Below are 19,904 nucleotides of genomic sequence, written 5' to 3' on the forward strand. Positions count from 1 at the left end.
GTTACACAACAATCCCATAAATAAAAATACAAACTTCATTGATAACAAGCTGCTCTATCACTTTCAAGTTTAACGGTAATTTCTTGGAAACCTATTCTACGTGTGCAGTGGATTGGTTTTTATGTGGTCATTTAATCTAACAATCGCTGAATTTTTTACTTTCCAAAATTATTAAAAGTAATAATTTACTTTTAAACTCCTAGATTTAATAGAAATCGTAAAAGGATTGTTTGGTATTACATTAGTATGTTTAACAATGTAGTATATTAATTGTTTTTATTAACATAACGGACACATTTTTGTAAAACGTTGGTTTCTAGTATAAAATCAGCTTTTACCTTTTAAAATGTATGGGGAATTTTGAACAGTAGTTATAGATTCAATGTTTTTTACCTCCTAAACTGCTCAAGTATTGTTCATTCTTTAAATGTAATCCACTAGATGCACTTACCTGGCCAAACGTGTAAAAGCCCTGTAACATTTTCTCAGCATAAATTTTAGAGAAACATTCTCAAAATTCTTATTTCCCTTCACAGGATTTTATGGGACCACTTTGGTTGTTAATAGGAATTCATACTGTTCACTACAAATGCAAATTTTGTACAAAAAAGTAAGAAACTTTAGTTTGAAAAGCTTTTTATAATCCTGACTTTATAAAAATAGCAAGGTGAAACGTAAAACATAACCAGTGTTCAGTCTTCTCTGTGAAATTGGAATTTATGGAAAACTATTGAGTATCTGACGAGAGTCCATTAAACCCCATAGAGACAGAATATTGAGAAGAAACAGAAGTTTTTAAGCCGTAATAGTTACATAAATATGTTAAGAGATAGGCTTTTGCACATTATGTAACTGTCAAAAACATCACGTAACCAGAATATTTTATATCCTTCCGTGGTAAAATCAGACGTGGAACCAAAAACCCCATATATAGAGAATCTTGTAACAATAAGGGGTGAATGCGAATGTTGAGTTTAACTCCATTAACACCATCCGCTCAGTGCAGAGTCTGATATCTGACTCTGTCACAGACTTAACCGCTGGAGTCTGAAGTCCACGTCCTTCACAGTAGACTAACAAAAAGTCGGATATGAAGACGTTCAAAGAGAACTCTTTGCATCGTTTCGATGGATATCGATGCAGATCCCACGAGAGACCGATCTGATGAGACCTTTAGACTACAAAAGAGGCCTTTCTTCATCGATGACTTTTTGGATGTCTTCTGAAGTACGCTCGCGTAAAACCAATAGGTAAAATTTAAAAAAGAAAATTAGAAAAAAGAAGAGGTCGAGTCCCATTTGGCCATATTCTGCCCACCCGCATGGACTACTGCACTGGCCTGTCCGAGGATCTTATCAAACTATACAAGGGGAAGAATGACAGATCAAGATCAAGTACAACGATCACTTATAAGATTCGAATCTCCTTTATCTCTAATTCAGGCTCAAAGTGCGACGTCCTATACTAGTCGACCATAGGCTCTCCTAACCTTGAAATTTCCACAACTAAATGAGTAGGCTTTCCGACATTACATATAAATAAAAAATTGTCACATCTGTTTTATTTCACAAAAGCGAATATTTTCCCATGAATAATTAAGTTCAATATAATTAATTAATTATATTTTGCAGAAAATAATATAACTTTTTCAACTTAAAGTATTTTAAATGTGATATTCGCATCCAGAAATATTTATCAAAAGCATTATTATGTTTTAGGTTTCACTTTGCTATTGGTTTATTAACAGTCAGAAGTAGACAAAATCGTTTCAGACAAATGTTTCTTACCTTCCAATAAACATTCTTTAAATGAAAGTAAACCCTCTATTTTGAAAACCCCCAAAACTACCATCAGAATAAAAAACGCCATAGCACGAGTGGGTAGATCTTTTTCAAATCATACTACTTTGATTAACGCCTTTTCACAAAAGTTTGTTGCAACATAATTGTTTTAGTGTAGCGGTAATTTTGGACTATCTTTTAAATGTGTTACTAATGTTTTTTTGTCTATATATGTTTGTAATTTGGTTGGTATATCTATAATTAATTTGTCTGTGGTTTATTTTTGGGCACAATATATAGTATATTTACACCCATTTTAAAATAGTATTCGATTTAAAACCTGATATTTCACAACAAACAATGGCATTTTACTGTTGAAGTTCCTACACACCCTATTAATATCCCCGTATGTATGTTGCAAAAGAGAATGAAATATTCGTTCTTTCAGTTAAATTGTGTGTATCCAAGCGTGAGAATTACGTTTTCCGACTTATTGTCTTTTTTGTATTTCTTTCTAAACTTTTATTGTTATTATTATTACTTCAGTTTCCGTCAAAGTTAATACTGTATTAAAATGGTCGTTATTTAAATATAATTATTATTATCATAACGATAATGTTTATAACTTGTAGTCAAACATCATCTTGTTTTGTAGCAAGTTTTGTTTTGTAACAATATATTGCAATGCAGTAATTTAACGTGAATCATATATTTTGAAGTAAAACATGTTCATATACGTACAAAAACTCAATGTATCAGACATACATAGGTTTATAAAATTCGGATTATAGTTTCGATCCAATTAAACAATCCTGTAAAGAATAAAAAAAGAGTTACGAAATACCTTATTATACTATCTTGTGTTATTTATCTTATATGGAATACATTATATGACTTTCCGAGGTCGATACAATCGATTTAAACTTTTCACCTTTTTTGTAGAAGAAAAGAACTGTAATTAACATTCAATTACATTCACCTGATGAAACCTAATTAAATAAAGAAGACAATCAAAGGAATGTCAAAATTAATAGTTGTATTGATCAATTCTTCTGAAAACAATATCTTTAAGATCGACGATTTGACATACACTGACACAGACATTGTTGTGTGTACACCTACACATGCGGCACAGTTATTGTAAATGAAAGCTGATCCATATTCGCAGGAAGTATTTGCAATAGAATACCAGTGGAATACGAAAAGTGTTCATTAAATTGAAATTAATATTAAAAGTCGATTAAGCTTGTAATACACCGTGTTAATGAACTTGTACACTTTGAACAGTGAACAGTGTACATTAATTAAGTGTAATTTTACATAAATAGTAATATTTCATGTATTGTATTACTTGAGATCTGTTGAAAAAGTTTGAAAAAACTCTGCCAGGATTTTCAAATATAATAGAGAATTTATTTTCTATTTGGTTACGTTTACTTATCATGACACATGTTTCACGCAATATTATTTATGGTGTCAGGAATAGTAAATTTATCTATTTACAATAAGTAAAATATGCTTAACATTTTCTTCTTAGATGAAAAATTTGTAACTTCTGGACATAAGTATATGATAAAGCCTCACTAGCTGTAGTATACGATTTTGTAAGACGACAACTCACTTTCTATGTCTTCTATGTTTACAATTCATTTACGTGTCACAACGCTTTTCTATGATTTTTTTCAACCTAGATTGTAGTTCACTTACTACATATTACAATTATTTATTTTATTTTATATGATTACACTACGCCAGTTTTTCGTAGATCTCAGGTTCAAATCCCCGAACATAAATCACCAAGTATAATTTACTGTCCCATTTTGGAACTTAACTGGTGGTAACTTTTGGTAACGTTGGTAAGTATCAAAACAATATGCAAAGATTTGTATTTATACATCTCTACATGTCATGAACAAGGAATGTAAGTTTTGTAACTGTTGTATAAAACATAGGCTAAAAAATAAATAAATAATACATTTGTAGTACTTTAATGATTCTAAAACTAACAGTTTAGACAACACTTCAAAACCTTTTAAAAATGAAAAATTACAAAACAACCAGAGTTCTATAAACTGGTAATACTAGTTGTATATATAGGGTGAGTCAGAAATATGGTAAAATATTTTAAGACGTGAGTGTAGAGCTAAAAATAAGAAAAAATAAATGTTATATAAAGGTAGGTCCGGAAACGCTCCATTACTGAGTAATGGCTGGCGAAAGATTCTGCTTTGTTTTCAGTTCACCTGGTGAAATTAAGTGATTCTGAAATGTTTTGTTCATACTTTTTAACTCAAATAAGGTGGATTTATAAGGAAAATCACCTGAAAAATCAAATAAAACCACTCTAAAGGTTGTATTGTGAACAGTTTTTGAGAAAAAGTATGAAATTTTTGAAGTTGAATTGAAAAGTTTGCTGTGTAGTGTAATACGTGAGGAGTCAATTTCATAACTTTTTTACACATTTAGTTAACTTTGCTTATTATGGTTGTTTTCAGGATTAAATTCTCTATAATCTGTATTATGAAAAACTATGTGTTTATTGGACATTTAACAATGTAATTAGACATCAAACATTTAAGACGGTATTTTTGTTATTAGATTTGTGGCAAATTTCATACTTTTTTAAAAAAACTGTTCACACTACAACCTCTAGAGTGGTTTTATTTGATTTTTCAAATGATTTTCCTTATAAATCCACCTTATTTGAGTTAAAAAGTATGAACAAAACATTTCAGAATCACTTAATTTCACCAGGTGAACTGAAAACAAAGCAGAATCTTTCGCCAGCCATTACTCAGTAATGGAGCGTTTCCGAACCTACCTTTATATAACATTTGTTTCTTATTTTTAGCTCTACAATCACGTCTTAAAATATTTTACCATATTTCTGACTCACCCTATATATACAACTAGTATTACCAGTTTATAGTCCATATAGAACTTACAATTAATCAATATTAATTTAGTTTATTAATCTAAGGGTTTGAACACACGAAAACTTATAGTTTTTAATTATATGAGAAAATATATTGTATGTATGTGGGCAAACTATATTTAATTTTCGTCTAGCTGTCACATTGCTGCCATGTTTACGAAGGCTCTGACCGGACCAGACGGTTTACTGAGGATGGCGTCCCTTTCAAAATAAGAGTTGGGAGGAGAGATACTGCAGATCGAAACAACAGATGATCTCATTGATACACCTTGCAAATCGCAAAAGACAAATGACGACAATTCTAGGAATCCATTCCGACTACGGTGCGTAGGTGTGAATATATTTAGCCACAGCCTCCCCCTTCCCCCCCACCGGCTCCAAGCTCCCAACGGTGTGCTATTATGTAATGAGACTGAGCGTTGTCTTTAGATTTATGGAAATTCTTCGCAAATCCATTCATAAAATAGTGTTTGAAACCTGAGTCTTATGTGAATTTGTAATCCTAATCGTCATTATTGAATATCAAACGTCTTAGTTGTATGATTTTTATGTGAGATATAATATAGTAGCAAATATAAATTATAATTTATGTAAATATAATGATTTTATAAATTTACATACAGGAAATATCCACGAATTTACATTGAAAGAACAGGAATTATGTCAATCATTAAACATTTCTAGATTTGCTAGTAAAATTATGTTGATTCAAAAAGTATTTATATCTAATGTAAACCTATTTCCTGTTGAGTTTAGGGATACAAATTTGTTATTACCATGTCATTACTTTTAAATAGGTGTTTCATTCTCTCCGGTGAATTATATAAAAAAAATTCTAGCATCGTGAAATGTTTGTCTATTTCAAATGAATTACTTATGAAATATGAAATATTACTTTCGGTATATGGAATGACACTGTGAGAAGTTTCTTGCAAATTGCAGTTCTGACCGAGAATGTCACACGAAACGTGAAATCTGGCACACCACATACACAGTGGTTGTGACATGCTGTTCAAGCCGGAGATCAACTACAGGGAGCGGATTACGTGGGTGTTTGGCAGCATTAATGTGTCTACAGCAACAGAGCTTCAAACATATACTTCTAATCAGATTATATTTTAAATTTCAAATAATATGAAACTAATAAGACAGTTTTAGATCAAATTAATTTTTAGTAACATATGAAACTATATTTACAATTTTAAATTGAGTTTTTTTGTCTTTTGGTAGAATTCTGCATGTTTAACCATCAAGCTCGTTTTTGCCTGAATGAAATATCAGAAACTCAATTTGTGTTTCAATAAACAGATTTTATTTTCTATTAAAGCGTCTATAAAACATTCAAAGAAAATTCACCGACAATTTAATCTTTGATTGAAATTACCAATAAAATTCTTATCAAAATATACCGTAGTAAATTATGCTGCATTAAAAAAATAAATAAAAACGGAATCAGTTACAATAAAAATCTATATTGTGTACTCACAGCTTGAAGCAATCCATTATATTCTTATACGGGACGCGATGTGCACGATTATAGCATTGTGAATCAAATACTCAAATAAATAAAAAAACACATCACAGTCATATACACACCATTTATTTAAGTATACAATGCAGTTTGGCAATGCCGTAATCGTGTGAAAGAAGTCTAGCATAAGAATATAATAAATTACTTCAAGCTGTGAATGCGTAATATAAAATCTATATCAGCCCAGAACCAGATCAAAATAAAAATACAACAAAGAATAAACTTATAAAACGTTCTTTAACACAAAAGTATTACCATCTTTAGCGGTTATACCTACAGTGTATCACAACAACATACATGTCAAATCCACTTTCAAACAACAAATGAAGATTAATTTGTGCAACATACAGCAATATTTGAAATTAATTAAAACAAACGTTAATCACTATAAAACATATAAAAAAACACTAAGGAATTGCTTAAAAAATTATAAGTGCTCACAAATATTATAGAAATCAAAACACAAAACTCACATAAAAACAAATGTGAAATTTACGAACTACTACAATTTTACATTTTCCAAAGAAAACTGAACATAAAAATTATATTTAAAGAACATACAGCACATATAAAATATGGAAGTAAAGAAACGTTTGCTATGGCCAAGCTCTCCATTGCGTCTGAACAAATAATCGCAGAAATTGTACGAAAACTTAAAGAAGTTATAAATACAATGCACTTAAAAGGTTGGCAAACATTTAAACTAAGAAAAATCCAGAAAACTTACGTATAGTGAAGACGAATCCACTGAAAATTCGATTCTCCTTTCATATAAATGTATAAACAAATTAAACTGTTACTTTAACGGAATAGTTCATACTGGCTAAACCTAGTTCCAAATTCTTTACTTATACCGTATGTTATTTTAATAGTTTTATATATGAAACGTGTAAATTTTTATTTTTGGGGTTACGTAAAGTTATTTCTTGTATTTCTCGAAAAGCTTCGCGCTAAATTTAAATTTAAAAATGTAGATTTGTTATTTTTACGTAGAGTTTTAAATGTTCCCATTTGCTTCAATATTAACATTAGTAAAATGTGTTTTATGGTGCGTAACTCATATTTATAGTATACAGGTTTGTGCTCATAAGTTCAAGGAATTCCCAAAAGGAAGGTTACATTTGGAAAACCATATTTTTGTGCAGAGGGACTAGAATAGTATCCTGAGTGTGACCGTCTATCAGTGTAGTTCAAGTGTAAAAATTCAGTTTTACAGCGGAAGAAATACACCATAAAGCTACAGAATAGGTTTTAATGTTCATTTTCTTTTTAAAAACTATTATTACTTTTAAATTAACATGCTACTAACGTGAAGTACTAAACATTTGTTGATTGTATTTCAAATATTATACTATGTTAAGCTAGTTAAGAATAAAGTAATTTGTCTAGGTACATCTACAATAAAATGTTTTGTAATATTTAATGCTTATTTTAGTATTAAGGGATAAAATGAAGAAATTGTGGAGAATTATATAAATAAACTATTAATTATTAATCAAACACTAACTCTTAGAGGAAAACAAGATAAAGAAGTCTGTTTTAAAAAGTTTCCATTAACGAGTTTTAGCGTACAACCCACGCGGTGTGGGCGTGACATTGAACGTTTCTTCTTTTCAATACTTCTTTTTATACTCTCGCCTCGCTCCCAACAATGACAACCAATTACGAGTCAATTAGACGAGGGAGGTTACCCTGGCGATGACTCAACAGCTGAACACCTCCGACTGCTGACTCTTCATCATCAGTCCGTCAAGTACACAATATGTAAGACATCGTCACCCACTCACACAACCGGTTTACGAGCACTGACGTCATTCATTATAATGTAACAACTCTCTTATCTGATGGGAATATGGTCACGTTCTACTCTACCAGTAAACCCATGAATCAGTTAAATGTTTTCCAAGCTGATGAATGTATTATATACCGCAGTATTTTCAGTTATTAACATACTGCAAGACGAATAATGATGACAATAATGACGAAATGGACTGAAATTCTTAAGATTTATATATTTTATAAAGAATTGCTATTTTATGATGTACGCTCAATATAAATTTTACATGTATATTTATATGTATGTGTTACTGATATAAGTATTTCTTTATCAACGGTATGTGTGTTTTTGCAATATATACTTGTTTTATTACAATACTACAATTTAAAAGATAATATTCCGTTTGTAATTTTTACATAATTATTGTTCACAGATCTATGTTATTTGAACATATTTAAGATTCTCTCATTCTTTTTCCCATGCTTTAAGTAGCGTTCCTTTTCTAAAATTAAAAATGATTTTCACTTTATAGAGCCTTGTTTTTTGTCATACACTTTGCCAGTTTTTGAAGTCCTGTTGTAATTAGGAATCCATATTAAGATGTTCAGGACTGGTACCACTGACGCCGGTTAATAGATACGTCATGTCTCAAAAACATATCGATTTTATTTTGTTCGTTAATTCAATCAAGTATTTGAATGTTGACCTACCCTGTAGTGTTACTTCATATCATTATAAATAGGCTCTCTCTCTGTAGACCATAATATAAAACCCTGACATAAAGTATAAAATCCTTATCTTAAACAACTTAGCAACCGTGACACAACATAAAGTACTTTAAAGGTCTGTCATGGTTATGTAGAGGTATCTAATTCTCTATTAGTTCAACTAGATATATTCCACATGTAACCTACTCCTAAAATCTAATTTACACATGGGGCGAATGCGACAAGGCTCGAGTTAGATTCACTATAATGCTCTTGTACCTGAGCACCTTATCCCTGCGATATCCACCTCGTGCCATGCACACTTTCATATGTCTCTCTTTCATCATGTTATATAAGTTCACAGCACTGGCTCACGCAGTAGTACATCCGTCGCTGAATGTCTTTACTGCACGTAACGCAGTAATAACTATAACACGAAGGAGGAAGACATTTTTATTATGTCTTAATTAATATTGTGTAATGTAAAGTATACGTGCAACATGACTTGAGAGATACCAGGAGCCTTTTATCAGAGAACTTGTTACTCAAAACCTTCTATGTTTTTCCTTGATTTTTATTTTTTCAGTTCAACAATCTTACTGTGCTTAAATATTAATAGTTGTATCCACAAATTTGAAACGTTTACCTGAACTTTATTACGATAAGAGATATGAAAAATATTGATTAAAATATCAACCGTATTGAAAAATCCATCGGTTCTTTGTGTGTTTCATACATTCATATACACATTATTTACTGTCGGCACTCGAAGTAAAATATAACGTTGAGTTGGATGAATGTTAATTGAAAACGATTAATTTATTAATCTTTTTGAGCTTATACCAAGGCACTGTTGGTGTTTCTAAAGTTTTTTAACGAATTATATTCTCAGATGATTCAAAATGTATGAATGACGTGAAACTGATTAAATAACCAGTGCATAAAATTAGCTCAATGCCACTATTAAAGGTCCTACGTCGAAAGGCAAGAACAATCAATTTTATATTTATTTATTATCTAACTACATACATTAGTAATTTTATGCTATTATCTTATGGCTTTAATCTACGTATGTTACTATAGATAGTATTTTAATTTCTTCTTCAAATCTGTTTGACCCAAATGACAAATGACGAGCACAGAGGGTGATAAATGCTATAAGTACATGGGATTGATGAGGACGATATCCATTATAATAAAACTTGAAATACCTGACCCCTACTTGCCGGTGTTTGTAAATAAAATAGGAGTACGGTGTACCGCGTGTCTCGTAACAGATATCGCTGAGTTTAGCAAAATTTCAAGTCCTTTCATTAGGTTACACGTGTTAATATGGTTGATGTTAAAATGTCGTATGGTTGTAGTCGGTTTGTTTACAAATTTTATTCTGCTATATTCTCGTTACCATTATGGTTATCCATAAGGCCAACGTCAATTGTTCGCTAATGCTCAGCCAAACTCCATGGAGTGACATTTACCATCATCAAATTCGATTTTGCTCATATAGAAATGACGCATCATGCAGAATGTTAAGCCTACAGGTCAGTTCCTTCTCGATGTATCATGCGAACAAACAGAAAATAACGTTTCCAATTCCCCGAAGGATAGGAATGTACGAGGAGCAGTAATACATAATTTTTCAAGATTTTTTGTAAGTTTGTCTGAGAGAAAGACACACATAAATGCACGTTTTCCAGCCCCTAGAGTGATAAGCTTGTCATCACTCTAATAAGCCAATAAACTATGCAGAAAGATGAAGAATGAAAGGGGCAATGATTGTTACCACATTGGTGAAAACTGAAATAAACCATTGTAGTAATATATATATATACTGTATTGTTGTAGGAAATATTAATTCAGTACTGAAAAAGATTTAAAAAAAATTTAGTTATTGGAATATTTTCTGTTTTTTATTCTTTTCATTAGTTTCTGTTGAAACAAGAAGTGGAAAAATCTTGTTTTTTCTTTTACACTATTTAAGTAGCCTAATCAATTTGTATGTAATTGGTTTATATGTTTGAGCTATTGGCAAAAATAATTAAATGTTATAATAAACTAATACTAAAATAATAATTTTGTTCATACTAATCCCATACATTTTTTATCCTAAATATAAACCAATCCAAGCAAAAGCAGAGGCCTGTATAGTAACCTCGACGAATTGTATTTGTTTATACGTGTTTCAAATATTAATGCTTAAAATTGTATAAACCTACTCTAAATCAATCCTGCTTCTACAGTTTGCTAAAAATAGCCATATGTAGGCTTTACTATCCATATATTCACACATACATATATGGATACATTGTTGGGAAGTAAAGTACGTTTCCATTTATTTATGTTTGAATATTGAGTTGAAACATTGTAACTTAATTAGTTTCCAAGATAAAGTATATACAATTGTTTCTCAATATGGCATATAATAAGATTTAAAACAACTTGCTCTACACAAGTTTACTCGTTAATAATAAATAGTGAACTTATCATTCGATGTTACAGAAGTGAGTGACTTGACCCTGACCTTGACGCAGCCCCAGGCAGCTCCACTTCTACTCAAGCCGGAGAATGTTACAGCGCAGGAAGGAGATGACGTCATACTGTCGATACCTCTAGCTTCTGACAGTGGTGAACCTACATCCATCATCTGGTGAGTAAGTGTGTACTTAGTTTTTAAAGTGTTATGTTTCTAACTGAAAAGCTAAAACCCTCTTGTATTCTCAAGTTTGGATGTACCTACTTCGTTGCCTGAACAAACAGTTTACGCAAACCAATGTACGCGGTTGCAAATATGTATAGCTGAAGTTATTATGTAGCACCCCCTTATCTGGCAAGGATGCCTCCAAGGATACATACATGGCCTCCAAATAGTGGGTATTTAGGGGTGTGTGGCAGCCTCTAGAATGATAAAGGGTCAGCTTTTAGCACTTTTTGAGGAAAGCAGTAAAGGCAGTTTACTAATGGGATGAACCATATCCCACTAGGATACCGTCACGAAAGCTCCCAGTGCCTCAAACATTTTCGAGGCCTGTTGAGGGACACGTTGTTGTTATACTATTATAGTACGGTAGATTTTATCCAAAATGTATACCTCAGCGAAACCCTGAAGACCTCCCATTCACTAATCGAAGACACTTCATTCCACTTCGTTTGCATTACCCACTAAATATTGGACTTACTTGATAAGATATTGAGTATTTTCTAAGTTTCATTAGCGTAGTGACGATACGATCAAGGGTGCTTATCTAGATGTAAAGATGTTCCAAAACATTGCTGAGTAAATTAAGGTCATCCTAAGTATCCTAATTTCTTCTCGCTGAATCCGACCAGTAATCAGGATAACAGGACACTCTCCAGGAACACTTAACTTTCACATAAAAAGTCCTCAAGGATCAAGGATCTGATTATTTGTGGTTATAGGGAGAATAATCGTATCGTGTTGTTTCATTTCAGGTGGACCCATCGCCTCCAACAGGCAGGTAATACCAAGTTAATCTGGATTCCGAGGATGTCCCAAACAGTTCTAAGTTTGTGATAGAATTAGTCAATTGATAAATCATCATTTTCCTCACTATATGACAGCCTTCTTGGCACACAATTATGTAGACATTGATTACCGAGCTAATTAGTTGGAGCGTGTTGTTAACAGGTATGAGGCAACGCCATAAAGTAAGCTTTAGCAGTTATGAGACAAACTGTTACTGTCGTATTTAACACGCATTACAGTTGCAAACATTTCTCATTAAACTACATTTTTAATGTAACTTCAGTAGTTTTTGAAAATGTTGTATTTTAATAGGACATTTAAATATCACGGTAGCTACAAAGCAGTCATTGAATATGTTTTTTGGAATGAAAACTTTCAAATGCGTGGTATTAGAAAATCTCAACACGTTACTTATAAATCTCCAATTACAAACTCTTAATTGCATTTGGCCAAATATTAAGCAATACATCCCAAAATACTCGCATATAAAAATAGTTTTTATCAAATAAAGCCTTCGGAAACAACAAGACATCACACTTAGTTTAGTGTGGCCGTGACATAAGCCTAGATAGCATTATACGATGGAAACCTAAGACAAGGAAAATAATTTCAAACTTATTTTTAACAAAATTATATAATTTTACAATAAATCGTATAAATACATATAATTCAAAATTACAAATACCAGTTTGAAAACGTAAAACACAGAATATTTCATTACAACATTCAATTATTTTTTGTCTCATTGATAAATCAGTTTGTTCTACAGCCGTATGCTACACCCCACTGGTCAGGCACTAGAATATTACTGAAACATCATAAACTAACCCTCAATAATTGCTGAGGTATTCTCATTACATCATGGATTCTCTATATGATATTATTTCGTTCTACGACTAACTCTACCTCATAGTCTTAAAGGTATTAAAATAATAGAAACTCACACAAGCTACTAAACCTAATTTCACGAATTTTCGATCATACACGTGTCTTTTATGAAGGATTTTGCTCTGTAGCTGCAGGGATTCGCTATCATCCTATATCATTATTTGGAGAATTGGGAGGGTCTAGTAACGATTTTGAATGGGAACATTGACTGATGTTTTCTAAACAATATAGAAAATAATTAGGAAAACAACCAATGGAATGTAAAATTGTGACCCTCGATAAACTCGAAGAACAAATAAAAGAAAGATTATTACCTATGATTTTAAGCATGAGCCTCACTGCAAATTTCTGTATGCAGGGGTGGGCTTATATACGATTATGTTATATGTAAACATTATGAATTAGCTTTTTATAAGACCATACATTGTCTAATCTCACAGGCTCTATGGATATCTACCATTAAGATCATAATGATATCTTTCAAGAATTTAATTCAAGTTCAAGTTTTAATGAAATTGGATTTTGATCAAAAAAATCTTCAAATAAGTATAGAAAAGTCCGGCCACACTAAGGGTCGGGTTATACATATTATACACACGTTAATTTAACACCGACATTGGACTACAGCAAACCACGGGTTTATATTTGCTAGTCATTGTTAAATGATTTTGTGATAAACGTTTAGAAACGCCGAGTCTTTTTCAACTGTCAAAGGATAGTGATAAACAAATCAAATACCCCAGCTGCACTTTTAGAAGTATACATACCGAAAACGTAACCTAGAATACGCTAATGCTAGTTATATCGTGTCCAGCAGTCGATAGTCGGTGACGAAAGGGGCTTTCGATATTCTCATAAATTTTGAGGTGGAATTAGAATTGGCAGCGATGTGGGATTTGGCTTGAGACGACAGTTGCGCAGTTGGCAGAACTGCCCAACAGGGAGGGACCACTGCAACCATAGCGAGCGGACAGTAGGTGACCTGACATCGACTATGCGAGATGAACCTTGGGGATTCGAGAATATTCTCTTCTCAGATATGCTTCCTACCAAAACTTCCAATCGCATTTGAAACATTACTGGCTGAACCATTACACCACAGAGCCCTCACTTTTTACGATTCAATTATTTTGTATTTGGCCGTTTCTTTCACACATATGTTAAAATAACCAAACTAACATATGATCGGAAGAAAATACCTGTCAACTGACTTTTATTTACTGTGTGTGTGTGTGTGTGTGCGTGTGTGTGTGTGTGTGTGTGTGTGTGTGTGTGTGTGTGTGTGTGTGTGTGTGTGTGTGTGTGTGTGTGTGTGTGTGTGTGTGTGTGTGTGTGTGTGTGTGTGTGTGTGTGTGTGTGTTGTGTGTGTGTGTGTGTGTGTGTGTGTGTGTGTGTGTGTGTGTGTGTGTGTGTGTGTGTGTGTGTGTGTGTGTGTGTGTGTGTGTGTGTGTGTGTGTGTGTGTGTGTGTGTGGGGTGTAAATTAAGTTCTGGTACGCCTGAATATATTCCGAACGGATTGAAATACCTATGTACAATCTTTATCATACTTATTATACTATTTTTTTGAATTTTTGAAGGGTAAAAGTATTTCTCCCCCTTTAACAAAAGTTATTGGATAGTAACCCCTTAAATCGTAATGCCACCAACAAAAGGTCCCCTCTTACCAAGATTATGCACACCAGAAACATTAGGTACTAAGTAAAGGGTTGCTGGGCTCCTCAAAGTCTTACTAAAATATATCACGCATGCAAATATTGTCCCTACAGATTATTATTTTTTGCCTATAACTTTTATTAGAAACGGCGGCGGCGTCTAGATGTTTTCTTATTATAGTTGTGTTTCTATTGAATAGACCTTTAAAATGACATGTCACAATAGTGGTTGCAATTTTGTTCATTTACGGTTACCCTTTCTACCTCCCTATGAAAAAGGCGGTGAAATTTGTTCCCTCCAAAAAGGCCAAAATGTTTTTAATAGGTATGAAGATTTTGTATCGATATCTCAATCCGTTTGGAATATATCCAGGCGTATCAGGAGTTAATTACACCCTGTATGTATTGAATTGTCAGGTTAGCAGGTAAGTAAGGTAAGAACATTCTACACTCATCTTCCAATTGGGTAGCATCTGATCAATGAGCAGAACATTCTCCGATAGTTGGCCTAATTGCAGGACATGGATAATTGAGAAAACGTCTTTATGGAATGGGCACCCCGAGGGATACTCCGTTCTGAAGGCTATGAAATAAGCAAAACGAAGGCGGAGAACATTTGTGTTTGGACTAGTCTTGTACCAGCTACGAATCGTTTTGTCATCTCTGGCACTATAAAGAAGAATGGTTAGTTTGAACCATAGATTACATAAGACCAATATATGGACCATGCCTAACTTCAATTTCACAAAATTGTTGTGTGAAATAGAACTAGTGTGTTTATTAAACATATGAAACATTTAATCAACTGTTGTTACTTAACTATTATGGTCGCAGTCACTGCAGGTTTGTTTGCAAGCTCCTTTTGATGAATGTGTGATAAACTTTACTACACTGTTGAGCAGACACGCAAATTTGAATTATCAATTAGAGTTCAACTTCATTAGTTTAGTGTAACCGTGACATAAGCCTAGATGACAACGTACTCTTGATGGAAACCGAAGACAAGGAAAATAATGTCAAACTTATTTTATACCAAATAATATAATTTTATAATAAAACATATATATATATATATATATATATATATATATATATATATATACACATATAACGCACAATTATAAATACTAGTTTGACGAACGTAATTTCATAAATACAATTTAACGGCAAAAAAATATAAATAGTGAAATTTTGGCTTTTAGTGTTGAGATTAATATACAATTGTTTCTCCCATTAACCATACACAAACTTTCACTGCCTATGAATGTAATAGTTTTGATGATTCCTTAACTTAGTTTTGTGGCAGGTTTCATTTACTCTTTTGGAACAGCAGTGCACTTACTTTTTAATATTTTCTACATATAGATTTAATTAAAAGAATTGTATGGTTTTATTCTGGTTCCAGTTAAAAACAACAATCACCCATAAATATTTAACAGCGATACAATTCCCAAGTAATCTTCCTAACAATACTGACGTTATCATTACATCCATCATTTGGTGTCTCTCATACTTGATTCAAACAACAAGGTTAAAATTGGACACATCTGTTTGTCTTATACTTGGGATGAAAAGTACAATATATTAACGCTGCTGAAAGGAGGCAGTTTAACATTTTTCAAACGTAAAATTTTAAAAACCTACAAAACAAGAAATTCTTAATAAATATTAACTGTTACCCGCAGCTTCGCACGCAAGGTTCATGGTTTTGCGCGTGTATCAGAACTTTCGATTCGAATAAATTATACTTCTACGTCAATGTTCAGTTTGCCTTATTTCCTCGATCAAGAAAATATATATACTGAGTGTCCTATAACTCCCTTGACAGAGGTACACCACATTATTACTCAGGATAAACATATTTCACCATATGAACACTCTGAGGTTCTCAGGGAATAGCCAACAATACAAACACTGAAATACTTAATATTTTCTAAACTGTACTGTTAAAGGTATGTTTTATTATTAAAACTTATAATTTTCCTATCTGAATATTCATTTACTCTGTGCTCAACAGCGGTTGCAGAAAAGGTTGAAATAACAAGTGTTGTTACTTCAACCTTCAGGACTATACAGCTCTATACTTTCAGGACTATAGATGTAAACAATTTGGAAATAATGGTTAAATTGATTAAATGTATGTGCTATCATAAAACAACGTTTATACATTATTTTAATGTTGTTGTATCTCTTAATACTTTACAAATGTTGATTACATGTAACACACTCTTTCAATTAGTAAAACTAGTTATTTGTAATGCAACTTTAGAGAAAAAAATGTTGATTACATGTAACACACTCTTTCAATTAGTAAAACTAGTTATTTGTAATGCAACTTTAGAGAAAAAATGTTGATTACATGTAACACACTCTTTCAATTAGTAAAACTAGTTATTTGTAATGCAACTTTAGAGAAAAAATGTTGATTACATGTAACACACTCTTTCAATTAGTAAAACTAGTTATTTGTAATGCAACTTTAGAGAAAAAATGTTGATTACATGTAACACACTCTTTCAATTAGTAAAACTAGTTATTTGTAATGCAACTTTAGAGAAAAAAATGTTGATTACATGTAACACACTCTTTCAAGTAGTAAAACTAGTTATTTGTAATGCAACTTTAGAGAAAAAATGTTGATTACATGTAACACACTCTTTCAATTAGTAAAACTAGTTATTTGTAATGCAACTTTAGAGAAAAAATGTTGATTACATGTAACACACTCTTTCAATTAGTAAAACTAGTTATTTGTAATGCAACTTTAGAGAAAAAAATGTTGATTACATGTAACACACTCTTTCAATTAGTAAAACTAGTTATTTGTAATGCAACTTTAGAGAAAAAATGTTGATTACATGTAACACACTCTTTCAATTAGTAAAACTAGTTATTTGTAATGCAACTTTAGAGAAAAAAATGTTGATTACATGTAACACACTCTTTCAATTAGTAAAACTAGTTATTTGCAATGCAACTTTAGAGACTAAGATGGGATTTCTCGCAACTGTAGAGACCTTTGGGCCATATCCCGGAGGGATTTTCTAATTAAAAAAAAATTGCCTATATGTTAACCAAGGACTAAGTATATCCATAATATTGAAATAACATTTTAGTACAATCTGAGCGATAGTTTTTACGTGAGGCGTAACACAAATACACATAAAATTGAATGTTTCCATAATAGTATAGATATGTGTATAAAACAAATACTAACAACAATTACCACTTTCTTCATTGCGGATAGAATAAAATATCCCTGACAAAATTTATTTTACTATTGAAATAAACTTAAACTGTTCGTAAATGGGTATTTAATATTCTTGCACATGAAAAATATTTTTAAAATAAGTTTCTGGGAAATATTTTATTAGTACATAGCAAGTGAGATTCTAAATATTTTGGTCTCTTTTGGACTATATTAGTTGCAAATTTGTTTAAAGTTGGTTTCACCGAAGTTATAACTGTTTTAACACCTTTCTAAACCTTTGTTTTGAAACTAGGGGAAATTTATCGTTGGCTATAATTATTAAAACTTAGTTGGTAAAGTGAATAGACATGATAATTTAATCCCTTTAATTAAATTATTTAATGACTTAATGCAATACATGTAATATAGTAACTAATTAAAGCCGTTTTATTGAAAACAAAATTAATAGAATTTCTTTCAATATACAGGTAGAATGAATTTCAATACCGTCAGGATATATCAAATTATATAAATGATTTTCCACAATTTAATAAAATATATGCAAATAAACTAAAAGGGAAAAGAACACGCAAACCCAAATAGTAATTTTAATCTATTGTCTGCCAATAAGAACAATAACATACAAAAATTAAGTTATTGACTTTCCAGAATTTATAATAAAATTAAATGTCTGAATGAATCATCCAGATTGTATAAAGATAATTAAAAAGGTGTCTTGAAATAATATTTTAAAAACCACTCATAGACTTCACTTTTGTAAAATATTCTTTTCCTTTTTGGTATGTTAGTAAAGAAATAATTTTTTTTATAGAGTTGTCACTCACATTTTTTTTGTCAGTCAATTTTACTTATGACGATCCTCTGATTCTGGAACTATGGTTTAGAAGGAGAATTTCAGCAGATTAGAGAGCAACAGTTTATTTTAATTTTAATATTTCATATTGTTAAAATTCCATAGTTTATTAAAGACTAGATAGGTCCTTCATTAAATCATGTCTTTGTTTATCCGTCATCCTATGTTCTTGACTTAAAGGTCCTAGATACTTCAAACTTAGTACATAGGTTGCTGTTGGACGAAGGAAGAACTCCATTGATTTTTGTTGTGAAAAGGTCAAATGGCAGTCCGTCTGTATGTACGAAAACTCTTTCGTTACTTTGTGGCGGATTCTTCGATACTATGGTTTATTTATTTAAAACCCATCTATAAACAGTGCTATACATAATATTTGTATAAAGATAAAAAAACTTTGTAACAGTATACATTATTATTGTATATTTTTTATTTCAATACATAATTAATAAATACTTATTAATAAATTTTATTTACTCTCATGACTCGTAAAAACGCTCTTTTGGAATATTACTACTGCGGTAGCGGTAGTACTATGGTAGTATGATATATCAACGAAAAATAAATTTTAAATTGTAATGACAAAATAAAGATGAAGTAAGTTTTGTGCTTTCAATGTCAATCCATTGAGTGACACAGAAGCTCCTAATGATCAATCCACTAGTTTTCTCTCGTTGCTACTACTGTTACTTGTAAACAGTTAAATTTTGGCATTGGAAATTGGTTTCAGCAACCTGTTAACAAACTCGAAATCGAAATATACTTATTTTATGCATAAATACCTTGTTTTCAATTAGTGTCCAATTAATGTTATTTTCATGATTCATTCCTGAAACTTTGGAAAATAAATGTTGATCACTTGAACTTTTTAGTAACATCGTGCGATCGTGGAGTTATTATAATTTTACAGTTTTGTAAAACACAAAATTTTAAAAATAGATGTTTTAAAATTTAATCACCACCTCTCAGACGGAAATCAGACACGTTGGAAGCCTCGATGTTCTGACAATATCAGATGGGTGAATCAGCTGGAGAATGTCACCCCAGACCTCTGGACCCCCGCCAACAATCTCTGTACATCCACGTC

At 31.6% G+C, this 19,904-nt stretch overlaps 1 protein-coding gene across 1 annotated transcript in view; it reads left to right on the forward strand.

Annotated features, from left to right (window-relative positions):
• Positions 1 to 19,904, forward strand: part of LOC124370871 — a 152,152-nt gene that overhangs the window by 12,993 nt on the left and 119,255 nt on the right. Inside the window, 1 exon segment of the mRNA XM_046829199.1 lies at positions 11,231 to 11,378. Coding sequence (XP_046685155.1) covers positions 11,231 to 11,378 — 148 coding nt within the window.

This window comes from Homalodisca vitripennis, chromosome 1 (genome assembly GCF_021130785.1).
Source record: "Homalodisca vitripennis isolate AUS2020 chromosome 1, UT_GWSS_2.1, whole genome shotgun sequence".
NCBI classification, from domain to species: Eukaryota; Metazoa; Arthropoda; class Insecta; order Hemiptera; family Cicadellidae; genus Homalodisca; species Homalodisca vitripennis.